The 14,991-nt window shown below is 26.4% G+C and overlaps 1 protein-coding gene across 2 annotated transcripts in view; it reads right to left on the bottom strand.

Moving 5' to 3' along the window:
- Positions 1-272: 272 nt before the first annotated feature.
- The window catches only part of LOC107452295 (uncharacterized), a 47,159-nt gene continuing 32,440 nt past the window's right edge, over positions 273-14,991 (bottom strand). For both annotated transcript variants that reach the window (XM_087167961.1, XM_087167962.1), the window contains exons 2-3: positions 5,297-5,617; positions 273-3,430 (exon numbers count right to left, since the gene is read on the bottom strand). In XM_087167961.1, the coding sequence (XP_087024087.1) occupies positions 2,994-3,430; positions 5,297-5,617 (758 nt within the window). In that variant the 3' untranslated portion in view covers positions 273-2,993. The remainder of the gene's footprint in view (positions 3,431-5,296; positions 5,618-14,991) is intronic.

Below are 14,991 nucleotides of genomic sequence, written 5' to 3'. Positions count from 1 at the left end.
ACAACTAAATTCGAATGAAATTGTAAAATGAAAGTGAAAGGAAATTAAGTGGTTGGAATGAAACTCCTCCGACACGACACATTAAAAAGAACGTTTTTAAAAAAATTTAATCGAAATTCCCTTCTAATTCATTTTGCATTCTCGGAGGAGCATTTTTTTTATTAATTTCAACTCCATTTTTTCTTATACATATTAAAATTTAAATTTTTTACTTACTCGTTGGTCATTCTTGCATGCGTTAATTAAGTATTAAAATGACACGAAACAGAAAGTAGAATAAAATACTTTTATTTACATTATTTTATTTACATGTATGTTACAAGTGTAAATATATTAATTAAAATTAAAAGAACTTTTTTTTGAAAAATGACATATTTCTAACATGACATGAAACTATGTACACACAACAGATAACTCTTATGTTTTCCTTATTTCAAATTCCAGTGCAAAGATGGTAAACAATGCGCTTTCGAATTATTTGACAATAAATTTATAAATTTATTTTCAAAAAAGCATCATTTAATGAGAAGACAGAAAAGGCTTGGGGAATATTGTGATAAATAATGATTGATGAACCATACTTTTTTCCTAGGGTCTGCAAACTATTCTTTATTATTAGTTAAAGATATATAGGTACTTTAAAAGCTTCTAGATTTTCCTCTCTATACCAGATATCTAACCCTACATGTAAACAAACGTGTTATAACCAAAGACGATCTTGAAAGGAAGTTGAATATGAGATTTATCGCCATAGTAATCAAGGACCTTGAATTTATAAAAGATGATATATGGCTTATGTTATCTTTATTAGTAGAACTTTACAACTTTTCTTTATAAGAATTAAACTAAAATATAAAATGCACAATTTTTTAAAATAATTTTCACGTTTAAAAATAGAAGATGGAATCTAAGCAAATTATTTTATACTTCACGCTTAAACATTTCATCAAATATAATGACAAGAAAAAATTCGTTCAAATAATTCAGTAGAAAAAAAAATAAGGAGAACCAATACATCGGTCGACAAATTTGGTGAGTAGAGATTTACATGTTAGATTTTCAAAACTTCTTAGAAAAAAACAAATAGCTAACAATAGCGTTAAATCAAAGGAATATTTATTGAGAAGTAAGAGATATTTATTGATTATGCATGGGATATTTATTGTAAATTATTATTTTTGAAAATTGTTGTAATGAAAAAAAATATGATTTTCTTCTCCTTGCTCTTATTTTTCTCTCAGATATATTCTATAGTTGACCCTCCTATTGAATTTATTTAAGTCTTTTGAAACAGCAATGTCAAATCTTTACATCTTTATACAGCATTTTTTAAAAACTAATAATAGACAATTAATGCATTTTTATATTCGGAATAAGTTTGTGAAGTTGACTTGTGAACTTTGAACCACTGTAGAAAGAGCTTGCTGTTTTTTTGTCAGCAATTCAAAACTATGAATGTTTGAAACTCTAACATTATTTCAGAAGCTTTCAAAGCTTTTTACTTTCTCAATTGCTTATACATTTAAATTTATTTAAATATTATTTCGAAAAACAAGTTAATCGCATTTTTAACAAAAATGTTGTTTTCAATTATATCAAAAATTTTTAAAATATAACTTAGATGATCACACAAAGCTTAGAATACTATACTCTTTAAAAAAATTTTTACAACTAGTTAGAAAATATTCAAAAGAACAAAGGCATTGTAATAATGATTATTAAAGATGTAATCCATTGTTAATATAGAGCAATAGTTAAGAATTTATTGTAATGATTTTTTTATGTATGAAATACTGGTAAAATTCAGCATTAGTTACTACTATGCAACGTTAAAGTAATGTTTTTTTTATAGTATTTATAGAAAAATGTTTACTTCATATGCAAGTGTAAATGTTAAAGTAATGTTTTCTTTATATGAATTCGTGACTAAGTGTAAACAATAACAAGCTTTCTCAAACCGGAAGAAAGAAATATAGAAAACTTCCGGCTTATCCCTCAACTTTTATTACATTTACGAGGCGGTTATGTTTACAAGTTTGGTATTCTAGGAAGCATTGTAATTTTAATTTGTGTTTAAATTTACCTATAATTTTACCTTTTATAAGAGTTTCCTGTAATTTTTGAGCTCAAGAAGATCGTGGATCATGAATGAATTTGAGAAATTTAATATCACAACATGAGTAAGATTTGCTATGTTTTAAATGTTATCCCTTATTTGGCTATATGTTTTAAATATCACCGTCTATTATTTTTGGAAAGCATCATAGGATGTTTACTGAAACCTTCGACAGTTTGTGGTTTGCTTCGCTGAAGGTTAAATTGAAAGAATGTGTTACATTGTAAACACAACTAGTATAATATTATTAGATAGCGCGCTTTTTCAAGTTAAAGAGTAAAAATAAATCGGAAGAGTTGTAATCCAGACGTCTTACGACGATATTTAACCCCTAACGCCATTTGTGCTTTATATGGTTAATTAACTATCCATATAGTATGTATAGCATGTACGGAATTTACATCTATAATCTTGTTATTTTTATAATATATTATAATACATGAGTTAATTGCTGTTTTTCGGGTAGGAAATTTTAACGTTCAATTTTATGTTTCATAATTCAAAACCTTTACCATTTTAGAAAATATGGCGATTTTGGAAGTTTCGTTCCTAACCGGTAAGGAAATTTTGTTGCTGTCAAACAATCAAACTGATCAAACAATTATTATTTTCATCAGCAAGGTTGAAAAAGGTGAGAGATAGATATAAAAAGATTTGACTATGACTGGGAGCAATAATCATTCTTTTTCTTTTTATCATTCACTGTCAAAGGAATGATTGTTCGCGTACACATTTTTATGCTTTACTGCATCACAATATTCTTTCCATTCTTATCACAAATAGTATGCGTGCTATTTACATAATATCAACATTTATCATTTACATATTCATGTCTAAATTGATCATCAATAACTTAAAATATAAATATCAACAACCTTCAAGTGTTGTTAGAACTTTGATTCTGGTACATGGCGTGAATACAAGGTTGAGAACCAGTGTTTAGAAGCTCTACTTGAGAATCACAGTCACAGTGAACATGCACAGATGACAAATGTTCGGTGGCATGTTTTAAGCAGCACTGTTCTTGTTGCTGCTCTAATGCCCCATATTGTTCCAAATAAAACCTGTTGCTGCGCTTGAGGACGACAGTCGCTATAATGCCTATAATGATTAAGCTTATGATACCCAAAACGAGAACAGATATGTAAATTGGACTGATTATGTGAGGTAGAGAAGATGATCTGGTTTTGGGTTTCAGTGGGATGTGGAGGATGGGTGGAATTTCGCTGGAATATGAGTGCTGATTGGATGACGGAGATTCGACGTCATTCTTAATAGGCAGACCATTTCCAATTTGAGAAACTTCATTTGTATCTGTAATGATAAAATATACATTAATTTAAATCCACTTTAATACACTATTATTTAAAACACTCGCGTTTAAATACATTTTCAATTAAATCAAAATTAGAAATGTAAGCGTTTATACAAAAGGTCTATCTATTATTTGTTTTCAATTACAAGCTATAGTATATTTTTCTTAAACTGTTTGTTGTTCCTTTTCAAATTTCGAATTGTTCATTGTTCAGTGATAATTGTTGTTTGTTCTTACTGTTACTTTGTGTTGCCGTGGTTTGCCCTCATTAAATTGATTAATTTTCAACGGAAGCCATATGTAACACACAAATTTTTCTTATATTTTGATTTATCATATTTTATATTTTAAAACGTGATGACTACTGAAGTAAAAATTGAAAAAGAAAATGAGAATAGTAAGCTAAATAAAAGTCCTTTGACAATTAGTGTTAGCCTCACTCAAAGCAAACGGCGAACAGAAGTATCAGATCACTATAATTTTTTATATCTTATAAATTTTATATTTTTATGCTTAATACCTGAGCCAAATGTTTATATATAAGTTGAAGTAAGCTTTTGAAATTTTTATCATGAGCCCGAGCCTTAAACCTTTTTTTTATTTTTTAATAAGCGAGCTCGAGCTGACCCGGTCTCAGCTCTAATTCTGTCTACGGCTCACTTGTGGGCTGAAACTCTTGGATTTTAAACTCCTGAGAGTGCGATGATTATTACAATGAAACAAATGCCTATAAGATTGTAGACAATACTTTTAAGTTTAGTGAAAGGTATACTTAACAAAAAGGTATATAATATTAACTGGCATGTGTTTTTTTTTTTTTTTACTTTTTGACTGTGCTTATAATTTTATTTCATTTATAGTTAAGTTTCTCAGCTATCACATAAATAGTTGAATGCAGGGAGACGTAAAATATCCTCAGTGGTTGACAGATCGTGGGTTAGAGACCCATTGCCGTCAGGCTAACCGTGGGAGGTTTTCGTGGTATTCTTCTCCATGTAACGTAAATACGGGTTAGTTTCATCGAAAAGTCTTTCATGGAGACAAATTTCTCCCGATGCTTGATCCAACAGTTTCCTTGTCTTCTAGATTGTATTCAAAATAACAAGGCTATGGAGTTGAATATTAGTAGTTGTAAATTCAAAATTAGGTCAGCTGTTCAACGACGATTATAAAATATGAAATTATAAAATATAAAATTATAAAATATAAAATTATAAAATATAAAATTATAAAATATAAAATTATAAAATATGAAATTATAAAATACAAAATTATAAAATATAAAATTACAAAATATAAAATTATAAAATATAAAATTATAAAATATAAAATTATAAAATATAAAATTATAAAATATAAAATTATTAAATATAAAATTATAAAATATAAAATTATAAAATATAAAATTATAAAATACAAAATTATAAAATACAAAATTATAAAATATAAAATTACAAAATATAAAATTATAAAATATAAAATTATAAAATATAAAATTATAAAATATAAAATTATTAAATATAAAATTATAAAATATAAAATTATAAAATATAAAATTATAAAATATAAAATTATAAAATACAAAATTATAAAATATAAAATTACAAAATATAAAATTATAAAATATAAAATTATAAAATATAAAATTATAAAATATAAAATTATAAAATATAAAATTATAAAATATAAAATTATAAAATGTAAAATTATAAAATATGAAATTATAAAATATAAAATTATAAAATACAAAATTATAAAATATAAAATTACAAAATATAAAATTATAAAATATAAAATTATAAAATTATAAAACATAAAATTGTAAAATATAAAACTATAAAATATGCTTTGTCAATGATATTTACCTAATACTTGTTCTTCAGATATTGCTGCAGTTGAATTTTCTCGATTTTGATTTTCAAACCATGGAGGTGGTGTTGGTACAACATCCCTGTTGCACAAATTGCTGTTGCAGCAGAGAAGGAGAGGCCAAGTTCCTCTAGCAACTGCTGGCCTTCTGTTTTCACACAAGAGTGGAGTTTTACTTTGTATACAGCCCCTCACTACGGGATAACTGCCGTCGTGCCTGTCAAGATACTGGCTAAAACAGACACCAGTGGTGTTGCAGTGTTCCATGTGATGTTCCATACAATGTGTTGTGGTGCACTCGCATGTTATGCTCCCTCCTATGGGTAAAAAAAAAAGAAGTATATATGCACTGTTTTTAGCAAGCGGACTCATAAGTTGTATTGAAATAATAAAATTAATGCATAGGCGTTTTCAGAATGAGTGCTATTTTTCGTTATTTAATTCGACAGCGTAGTTTATTCCCTAACTCCCTAACGACCACCCTTAATATATATTTTTAGTAAAAAAATTAAATAAAAAGCTGAGGAAAAGAACTTTGTAAGATAAAGTAAAATAAAAACGAAATAAAAAAATCTTGTAGAAATACAACCATTAATTTTAATTTTAAATTTTTTTTTGGCGTGTTTCGTCATATTTAAGCAAATTAAAAGAAACTGCTCACAATTTTGAAACTTATTTATCCAAGGAATAATTTTTTTACAAGTTTATTTTTTATGTAATTTAGTAATGGTCCAAAAAATTTTGAATTGTAACAAGGAGCAAAATTTTTTATTTCATTCAGAATTGCCATAATATAAAATTTGAAAGGAATCGCTCGAATTAGTTTCAGAGATAACATTTCTAATAAGTTAAAATTTCCAAGCCTTAGTTTAAAAATTTTAACATTACTATCTATATTTCTTAACGATTCATTTAAATTTTGTCATTCAATACAGATTTTAACATGACTTAATTATATAATTCCCAAGTTTTTGGTCGTTCATTAAACCTTACAGTAAAAGAATACATAATTTATTTTTTTTACATGAATCTATCCATAGATAAACGGATTTTATAATTGTGAATAAAAAAGCTTTTAATTCGCTCGAATAATTTCAGGAATACAGGATGATTCCAGAAGGGACACTGGAAATTAAAATTTTTAATCTGTTGCTATATGAATAAGAATAAAATTATTCTTACGTATTTACGTTTGGTATTAAGACAAATCAGGAGTAGATACGTGTTAATGAAATGTTTTAAATTAATTTATTAATTAATTTATTAATTAATTTATTAATTATTCTCATCTAGCAAGTGCATGATGATACCTTGAAATCGCTCTGCAACTTAATACATAAAAAATAAAGTTAACATAAGGCGGATCAAACTTTCGACTCCTGAAAACAATCTGTAGAATGTTTTTAAGAAATCGGCTACCCCTCGTATTTTGAGGGTCAAGAATCAAAATCTGGCTAAAAATGTTTATTCAGAGAAAGTATGTTTTTGTGTTTGATTGCCTAATTTGAAATATCGTCTGCCCAAATAATTGACATACTTTTACAGTTAAAATTGCATTTTAGTGCATGGCAACAAATCATTAAAAGCTACTATTTAGTTAAAAAAATAATTCTGAATAAGTTTTTATTCCATTTCCTTATTTACTGTTCGTCGTGTTATGGATAAAAAATGATTGCCAAAGGAACACTTTTTTTATGAATTTCGTTCCAAATAAGAAAAAAAAATTCTTCCTCATTCAATAGCAAAAGATAAAAAATTATTTTCAGAAATTTTAGCCTTTTGTTACTCTTTGAAAAATAATTATAAAAAAAGTAAGAAAAAAGTGTTCGGCAAATGAAACCAGACACCCATTTTTAACTTTCCAAACATATAATAAAATAAACCACTTTCAAAAACAAATAATATTCGATCCAAAACTTTCTTTTTTCAGTTTTATGAATATGAATAGTAAAAATTTCATTAAAAAAAAAAGAAGAAGAAGAAAAGAATGAACTGCGCGCTTAATTGAGCAGACGATAGTGAAAGAACACTAACCTTCGATCGATGTACTTATACGAAAGTTTTTACTAACCACTTTCTACATTGAATTCTTTGCTAATGAACTTAATAAACGGTGGAACTACTTCATTTTCGTTTTCAGTAGCTACTGTTTTTTTCATACCTTGCAAGTTTATGTTTTTTTTCTTCTTTTTATTATTTTTTTCACAAATTTGATGCATAAGAAAAAGCCAGAGGGCTAGCTCATTAGTAAAAAGACTAAATGCATGCCTTTTGTTCACTTCAGTTTGTTATAATGTTTGTGGTCGATAATCTCAAGAAAGTCGTGAAAAAAAATTAGCGTTCTTTAATATTCTTGTACAAGGTTTATGAAAGGCTGAAGTAAAATGAAAAAAAAAAAAGAAACTTGAGTGTTTACTTTTATTCTGATAAGTTTTAATCGAATTAAAAGATAAGTGTTAAGAAGATTATAAATAAGTCAACTTAAAAAAAACAACAACAGGAAAGCTTGAAGAAAGGAAGATAATTAATTAGAGCAGGCAACAAAAATCCTTGGGTCGTGAAAATAGTTTGTGGCTAGCTCAATAATTATGTGGGAAACATTAAAAATTACTCTATATTCCGTAATTTAGAGTTGTAAAATAGTCAAGGGGCAAATTTTCGCAACTTTTGTAAAGTTCATCTAAAATCTAATATAATCTAATAAAATCTAATATAATAATAATCTAATAAAATCTAATATAATAATAATCGAATAAAATCTAATATAATAATAATCTAATAAAATCTAATATTATAATCTAATAAAATCTAATATAATAATAATCTAATAAAATCTAATATAATATAATCTAATATTTCGTAAAGTTTTATCTAAATTTTTCGAAATGCTATGAATTACGCAAAATGTTTGTCTGGCTTTTAATCTCTCATTTGCCTTTAACAGCAATTAGTATGTTTTTGAAGTATTAAAAAAAATGATAAAATTGATGATAAATGATGAAATTGATAAAAGTTTTAGGAGAATAAACCAAAAAAATATATTAAAAATAAAAATTAAAATAAAAAAGAAAAAGAAAAAGGAAAATAAATGGAAAAAATAGTTTAGAGATAATCCTTATCCTGTCCTTCAGTTTAATTAACGTTTAGTTATAATTAACGTTAAAATAATAAGTTTAATATTTTAATGGTGGCAAATAAATATTTGATGCTCAACGAAGCATAAAGTAGAATAATTCAACACTGTATAAAATTTTGTATTAAAACTCTGTTCATTTGAAATAAAAATTAATTATTACGAAAAATAGAATGAAGCAATATATTTGGCTTTTTTATATTCTTTTTTTAAATTATTATTTATGCTATGTCAAGTACTTCAATGCATATTTTTTCCCTTGTGTTCCCACGAAATTTTCAAAATTTCCCGACATTTTTTCCCATCATACTTTTCTAATCTTATAACCATAACATAATTATTTACAGAGACTTTAAATGAATTACAAAAAATAATAATTGTCATCGCATTCGACATAAATTTTTTCTTTATGATAATTATCAATTTTACGACACACAATGATTTGTTGATTAGACTATGCGTTAAGAGAAATAATAACATATATGTTTAAAATGTAGAAAACATAATAAGAAAATAATATTAGAATTCGTAATCTTTTTATTTTTAGTTTATAGACATTTCAAGTTAATTGCATTTAATTTCAGTAAACATTATATCATGCTTGTAGAAAGGTAAGTGTTGGCACCTTGGCGAATTTGAGTAACGCCATTCGCGAAAACACTTTCGCCATTCACATTGTTCGTTATTGGATTCTATCGTGAATAGCAACCATTTATTATATTTTTGGTATACATTTATTTCTTAAGTAATGTTTCGTTTCTTTGGAAATATATAATTGTTGACCTATGTATTCGAAATATAATTTGTTACTTTTTAATGCTAATTGTTTGTTATTTGCTTATTACAATTAATTGTTATTTGTTTATTGAATTCGTTGTTCGTCATGATTAGCATTTTAAACATACTAATTCGCATCCGTCGCACAATGAGACCTTACAGCAAGAATAAAAGTCTCTGCATGGATGTTGCAACGAATATTTACTCAATCAGTACTCAATGTTGCTATTAGATTTGTATTAAACCAGAGCTTTAATTAGAGAATTATAGTGAATCAGATTAATTGAGCTATTAGTTGATTCACAATAATGATCAATTTTCTCATTAGTCTTCTGTGTTTCTATCAAGCATTCAAAATACAGCTGTATAACCAAACATTGAAATTTGTTTAGAAACAGAACAAACATTTATACAAAGCTAAACAGAAATGAAGAGTATAATCAATTAGGTTTATTTAAGCCTTTGGGGTAACTTTGACCATTCTCTAAAAATAGTTCCGACAGTAAAAAGTCATTTACTCGTTGGCCTCTTTAGAGCAAGCAAGAGACTTTCTCGTATGCAATAAAGTCAAATAAGTCTTGCTATCTCCACTTATGTCTATATATTTTTATGATTATAATAAGAAATAGTTCTTTGCGATATTGTGACATTATTGAAACTAATCATGTCAATTATTACAATTTAATCCTAAGAAAGTGTAACGGATTCTTTTTGGCAATCTTATTTTCCCTATAATGAACTTTAAAGAGTAATTTAGGAAGATATTTTTCTCCCTAAAATTTGTATGTATTATTTTGATTGCCACTTTAAGATCAGTAATTAATCTTGATTAACTACAACAAAATTCCCGGCTTAGTCTGTTTGCTATATTAACCCTACTTAGAGGGTTACATTTTGCGATCGGATGAACAAGATCAAAGTTAATCAAATAAGCGCTAAATTTGCATCCCGCGCAAATTATTATGTGAGACAACTTTCCACAGTAAGTCATTAGCAGTCTTTTTTAAATAAATATTGCTACAAAAATTATATGTCACTTTTAGTGATCGTAATTACTCTCAAACTAAGTTAGATAATATAAAGAAGGCTTGCTTGCTTTAATGATCTTAATTGCTGTTGCGTAACCTCGAACTGAGAATTATATATCTCGTTTGCCATTCTATCGTTAATCATTGTCAAAATGTACTCCCCGAGTCACTGACTTGCAACTTTCATGCTGCCATCTTACGATCAAATTTGTAACTAAGACACAACAATTAAACTCATATAAAAAAACTAAACAATGATTAAAATAGTAACAAACGTTTCAAAATTTGTTTAAAAATGCTTACAATTATTTTACTTATAAATAATTTCACAGAATTTTATACAATTAATTAGATTAGGGTGTAGAACTTTCTAATGCAAGATGATAAAAATATATTTTAACAAAAAAATAAAATCAGAAATGTTTCATAATCAGTGAAAATCTTGAATATGTTGTGCAGTTTTATAGGGAGCAATTAAAATTGGAAGGCATATATTAAACATTTTCTTGTAGGAAAGAAACTTAACAAAGTAACAAGATAACAAAGTAAAAGATAAAATAAAATTCTCTAACACCGCCATTTTCACTCATCAAAATTATCTTAAAGATCCTTCACGTTTATCTAAAAATATAAATATTAAACTTGCTATTATTTTTTTCTTATTTATTTAACTTTTGAATTCGAAAATTCTGCGTGCAAGAAAAGAAAAAAATTAATCACAAAAAAATATTAGAATAAATGTCTCTAATTGCAAGAAATAATGATAGATGGCAGCACTATGAATCGCGTATCATGACCTATTTAAAAATATTAAGAAAAAAATAGAGGAGCAATTTCTCCATAGAAAATGAGATTAATTTCACAAAAATATTTTTCTTATTAATAGAAGCGAATAAAATATCATTTTTTAATTTGTTGTTTTAAAATACTAAACAGTATGCTACAGGTATTCCAAATATAAAAATAATGATATTATACGAGAATTGAACGTATGATTTCAAGTAAATAAATAAATATAAAACAAAATTAAATTATAGTCGGCAGTCAAATTTTATTCGAAATTCGAAATAATTTTCAAAATAAATAAACTATAACAGCTTAAAAAATTAATTAAAATGTATGCATCGAACTGTATATTATAGAGATATTCGTTAACTCAGAATCGTTCAACTCCGATTATAATAAATAAAATTAAATAAATCATTATAAAGTAAATTATTATTTAAAGATGCTAAGTTTAATCCCGTCTTCTGCTTCTGCTAAGTAAAGTGGGTGATAACTGAAATTTTGAATTAGAAGGTGGCAGTAGTCGGACGCCACTGTAATACAGCAACAATCAAAACAAATATTTAAAGAAAGTTTTTCGTCTAGCCATGATTTTCGAAGGTGTCATGACTAATTGTAGGTATTATAAATCTCAATCTCAATGATTATTTTACTCTCCAATGATGTATTATCTCTTTATTTCTAAAAATTTCGTAGCTGCCACCAGAAAGAAAAAGAGGAGAGGATTAATTTTATTCATAGATAGTTTTTATTTTTATTCATTCATTCATTCATTTATTTATTTATTACTATTTTTCTGTTGTTGAATGAATTGATTTTTTTAAGTGTTGAAATTCTGAAAATGTGCTTTGCTTCATCTAATGATATTAAGTCACGAATAAAGGCAAAGAATAATATTAAAAAGTAAAAGTAACTAGTTGATGTTCTTCAAATTTTCTGTCGAAAAATTAAATAACGCTACTTAACAAATAATGTGCAATTTCCATGGCTGTTGTTTGTTCATGACAATCACTTGCACCAATGCTATCTATGCTGATTATGAAAATAGCGCAGTTATTAATATAAAGCAGCAGTCTTGTGAAAATGAAAAGCGTTTATGTTCGAATACTTTAATAGTTAAATATTTATTCCAACGCTGCGTTATTTGGGCTCGGGAAATTTACAATAACTCCGAAACATTAATTGATTATAATGTTTTTCTTCAGAAAGGAGAAATCTTTTTACAAAGTTTAAAAATATCTTTAAATATTAAGCAATTTGTCAAATAACACCTAATAGAAGGGAGAAGGCCTCCCCACAGGTCATGGCAGACAAGAAATTTTGTTATTTAGCAGTGTAAAGGTAGTGACATCTTTCGTATTTTCCCTCCACTGGCAATTTAGTAACTCGAACGTAGGGACATATGTCTTATTAATCTTCCACTGCGTAGTCTAAATTCATTACTCGCACTACTAAATTGATCCTTGCAGAGGCCTTCCCTTCTCAAAAAGGTGTTACTCTAGAGCCCTGATAATTCTTATAGCAAGATATTATTGTTTAAAATTATATATTTGCATTAAATGTAAGGTACGTAAGCAGTGACGTATTTATTTATTTTTTTTTTGGCAAAATTTGTGCATGATTACGTAGCGTTAATTTATACAGATTTATTGATCTTTTACACTTTTTTTAATCCCCTGAATGAAAAGGAAGCATTTAGCTAGAATATAAATAGCTGCTTTCAACTTTCATTATTAAATCGCAATTAACGATTTTAACTCTTGACTTAAAATTTAATTAAAGATTATTTTTAATTATTTGCAAGGAATTCCAGAAATGAAAGTTTAATTTTTCATTTAAACATATTCTAAGTACTATATTATGAAATAGGATTTTTTTAAAAACCAATTTTATACTAAGGATATTATAACTTATCTAATAAACAAAACTGACTCCTATAAAAGCGATTTTAACAAATTAATTCCCACTTTAGAGTGCTTTTAATTATTTTTTATTGAACAGAAATCTAGAAGGTAAATTTCACACTATAATTTATGTTTACAATTATTCTCATTTATGCATTAGTGTTTTGCAAAAAAAGTGACTTTCACAATTTAATTCGCCTTTTTGACCATTTTTATGCATATTATTTTTGGATATTAAATTCATTATTTATAAATATCGAAAGAAATATTTCTATCTCGAAACAATTGTAAATAATCAATTGGTATCACTAATGCCATTTTAAACCATAGTAAATTGGTCTAATATTTTTTTAAAAAATATATATATGTTCACCTGTTTGGCAGGGACTGAGGCAAAAGAAATAAAAATGCTAAAAAAAAAATTAAAAAAAAACTCACTAGAGCAATAATTTTCTTCTAAATGATATAGTAAGGAAAAGTAGAAAATAAAAGATAAAAAGAAAGGGAGTAGAAATGGACTGAGAAAACGAGATGTAGAAACAATTTGACGAGAACCAATTTGAGAAAGTAGTCATTGGTAGGGTTGCCTGCATTGAAAAGGTCGCCAAGTAAATCGCCAAGAATTATTGGTACATTTCGGTTAGTTGGACAGAAGTCGATTCAACTAATTCATGTATAAGTTTATTATTTATTTAACACAAGACAAAATTGAGGTTCCAAAATAAAATAAAATAAATAAAAAGATACAAAATAAAAAAAATATTTCAATTTACTTGTGCCACGCTAACCGAAAAATACCGAATTTTTATATATTTTTCCAACATAGCACAACAAAAAATTGACAGAATTCTTGAAATTATATTAAAATGTAGCTTTATAAGCAATTACTAATATATTTTTGAAAATTTTTTATTTTGTACTTAGGCAAAAAACAAGTATTTTTGAAAGTATTTTAAATCGAGAGATTTTGACTAGTGATACTTTAGGTGCAACTTGAGAAAGACATAACTTTGTAACTCAAATTTACTTTAAAATTAACTTAGCTTTACGTAAGTTAAAACAATTAATATAAGAGTTAAAGTAAGAAATATGCGAGATTATTTTTGATTATTTTAACGGAAACAAAGTAATTATTACGAAAAAAAAGTTAGTAATTTGAATATGATCAGTGCATTAAATTTTTTTTTATTTAATTATCATACACGAAGCAAGAATGATGATATTCCTAGAAAACAGTTCTAACTGGTCAAAATTATCTTGCATCTGATAGTTGATAAAAATTCAGGGTAATTTATAATTGTCGGAAACAATTAAAAACGCATAAGCTTTTCTCAACCTAATGTCAGTTTTTTATAAAGGTACCATTGTTCAAATTGATATTTAAGATTAATGGAAAACAAATACGTATAATCAAGTGACATTAAAGCAAATATTTACTTTATTAATTGTTTAATTGCGCAATATATATTAAATTAAATATTTATTTGCAAGTTTTAATCATTTGGAGGCGCCAAACAAAATGACCTCGATGATGGCCGCATGTGGTTTGTTTATAGCACGCACATTTTAGAAAATTTTTTGTGGCATTGATTTTTTAATCGTGTAATAAAAATTTATATGAATACATACCTATTACAATATAATTATTCTTAATGAAATTTGATACAATCAAAAAATGACCTAAATACATACATTCTAACGATATTTCCGACCTTCGAATTTTTATTTAGCCAACCAACAATTTCACTTCAGGGCTTGGCAATAATAGTGTGCCTAGTTTATATAATGACAGTTGCAGCCGCGGCAGGAAAAACCAAGATTTTTCGCGAAACAACAACATTTCCGGCGATGCTCATAAATATGTAACAGTATAATTATGAGTCGAACCTTCTCTTACACCGGATCTGTTACGTATAATTTATTGCTAATAAACAATATTTTTGTTTCTGTATCTGTGATAATGTCTCTAATGGACAATTCGGTAATTAACATTGAGAGTGAATTATACTGTTTTCACCTTTTACATTTGGTGGGGATAAAAAAAAAAAAATTTTTTTTTCGCA

This window comes from Parasteatoda tepidariorum, chromosome 7 (genome assembly GCF_982258835.1).
Source record: "Parasteatoda tepidariorum strain Cologne lab strain chromosome 7, Ptep-v5.0, whole genome shotgun sequence".
Classification (NCBI taxonomy): Eukaryota; Metazoa; Arthropoda; class Arachnida; order Araneae; family Theridiidae; genus Parasteatoda; species Parasteatoda tepidariorum.
This window is presented reverse-complemented; position numbering and strand designations above follow the sequence as displayed.